Here is a 2,666-nt window from a genome sequence, read left to right on the forward strand (position 1 = left end):
TGTTGCTCTGTTAGAAATAACTAGCCAAACAACACCTCCAGTGTTGCTCTGTTGGAAATTACTAGCCAAATAACATCTCCAGTGTTGCTCTGTTAGAAATAACTAGCCAAACAACACCTCCAGTGTTGCTCTGTTGGAAATAACTAGCCTAATGTTTCTCTGTTGAACAGAACTGTCCAAATAGCATACAAGAAATATAGATACAAGTACAAAAATAATGCAAATGGATATTGTTTGGTCATATAATTGGAAAGAATCCAGGGGATAAACTAACAGGTCCTACATGGGTTTAATTTTGAACAGTCATCTGGAATGTTGATAATTTCATTTGAATTGAGCCGTTGGTTTTGGGGAATTTGTCAATTATAACATTTCTGCAATGTAGGTCGAGTTACAAGTATCGAATCAATTACAGGAGGGGTGTTATTTATGTTTCTAATTCATACTTTATATTTTGTTTAGTTTTTCTTATTGCGTGAGGGCCTAATCTATAGAAAACATTCTAGTAATATTCCTTACAAAGTAAACACTGGATGGTGGGTCCATAATCACGATGTCAAACATAATCCGAGTTAGGAAAATTTAAGAACCCACAATATTGTGTGGCAAAAAGGTTCGTAATATTAGTATTTGATTTTGGAAGATGTAATTAAAAATGTAAACGTTTTTACCAAGAAAGATTGGAATAAGTTAAATAGCGAGAATGCCCTACACCAGATAGGGACTTTGAGATTGTGTACACATATTAATTGTGCTGTAGTAAAACACCTAATATTTTCTAAATACAGACAGAACAGAAAGTAAGGATATAATATTTTTGTGTGTAATAAGTTTTTTGGGTACAACTTGTATGTACATCTTGAGTGTTTTTTTTTCTTTTTCTTCTTCCAGAATGTTCCATACATCTTTGTAAAGTCCAAACATGGTGAGTGATAGGTCTTTTTTTTTTTTTTTGTATTATAAACTTGAACTAAATCTCAGTTTGTTTGTTGTTGTTTTTTTGTCAGTATTTTTGCTTATGAAGTTGAACGTTTTGGGTAAACAAATGAATAAAAATGCTGACTAAATCCGTTTTTGTTTAATGTATGTTGTAAATTTTCCAACATGGCCTCATAAAAGATATGGTGATTTGTTCTGATATCTTATTTTTTATATTTGTCCAAAGACAAATTGCTAAATGGTCACAGAATTATAATTTATTTTCCAAATCGGTTTGTGAGAAAAACTCAGTTGCTTCATTTTTGTTACAGTTGTAGTATTTCTGTCAGTGCCACAAGCTTAAGAGGTATAAATATGCTGCAAACTCTGTTACAAGAAATTAAATGCTTTAAGTAATATAGCAATGGTGTCTGTCTCCCGTTTATGATGGCCACTTCTCGTGGTGTGTTTGAAAAGCTGTGCATGCAGGCAAAGCTCAACATACACCTTTGACATAACGGGAAAGCAGACATAAATATTGTTGATGCCAAATTTTATTTCACAAGCAGGATATTCTACAATAAATTGTTAGGAATTAATCACACTATCATTAACATAACAAAATGTGACGTAACTTAGAGAATAAAAATGTAGATTTACCGTATGTTATTGTTGAGCGGCTCTTAGCGTGATGATTGAAATGTTCAACAATTACTTTTCATGGTGGGCGGTATAAGTAGCTCAGGGATTTGGCTGTGAGTGAAAGCAACATATTTAACTTTTCCTACCACCGAGGACAGATTCATTTGCTCGTTTATAGTAATTTTCATTATCTTCTTCCTAGCATTGGGCCGAGCTTGTGGAGTGTCTCGACCAGTCATAGCTTGTTCAGTTACCGTCAACGAAGGATCACAGCTGAAGCCACAGATCCAGGTCTTACAACAAGAGATTGAAAAGCTGCTTGTATGAAACATCATCAACCAGTTATTTACAACATTTTTTTTTTTTTCCTTTGGTGACACTATTAGTTTTTTTTTTTTTCCCCATTTCAGGAGCTGACTTTGTTGTTTCATCACTTCATTGTGATCATTCCATTTGTAGAGAACATTTTACAGTAAATAAACATTTTAATAAGTATTTTTACCAAAAGGATGCATTTGTGGAGAAAAGAGAATCTGTCATTTCTTCTGTACTATACAAAACTGTAGCTCTCAATTTTACGATCTTTAATGGAGGTAAAATGCTAATCAGATTTGATTAGCTAGAATTATCCAAGCTAATTAAGCCTAAATACTTTTCAACTTACCTCAAAAAAAATTTTAAAGGTTATTTGTTAGAAATATTTAATGTTTTGTGGTATAATTGACACAAGTTGACGTATATTTCCGTTACATTTTTTCAAAGCACTTTACACACCTTTCTATAAAACAACAAGCAAGCTTTTCGTATAAGATGTTTACGTGTCTTCGCTTTTATCTCGGTGATGAAGTTACTAAAACACTATCACAACGAACTGTTTTTTTTTTATACACTGTGTAATATACCCATTACGACAGTAGTCAAGCAATCTGTTTTATTATTACTTTTGTGCAGTCAGTAATGCCCATCTTTTACAATTACACCTAAAATAAGGTAATAAAAAAAAACTTTTTTTCTTTCTAACCACTTATGTTTAGCCATTTTTGACAGGAAGACAGTTTTTTCTTAACTGGCCATGCGTTTGTCGTTGTTTTGAATAGAAAGCATTA

The 2,666-nt window shown here is 32.5% G+C and overlaps 1 protein-coding gene across 1 annotated transcript in view; it reads left to right on the forward strand.

The window, feature by feature from the left end:
- Positions 1–2,070, forward strand: part of LOC106470878 (NHP2-like protein 1) — a 9,773-nt gene extending 7,703 nt beyond the window's left edge. Inside the window, exons 4-5 of the mRNA XM_013931454.2 lie at positions 892–925; positions 1,763–2,070. Coding sequence (XP_013786908.1) covers positions 892–925; positions 1,763–1,887 — 159 coding nt within the window. The 3' untranslated portion in view covers positions 1,888–2,070. The remainder of the gene's footprint in view (positions 1–891; positions 926–1,762) is intronic.
- Positions 2,071–2,666: the final 596 nt, after the last annotated feature.

This window comes from Limulus polyphemus, unplaced genomic scaffold (genome assembly GCF_000517525.1).
Source record: "Limulus polyphemus unplaced genomic scaffold, Limulus_polyphemus-2.1.2 Scaffold4262, whole genome shotgun sequence".
NCBI lineage: Eukaryota > Metazoa > Arthropoda > Merostomata > Xiphosura > Limulidae > Limulus > Limulus polyphemus.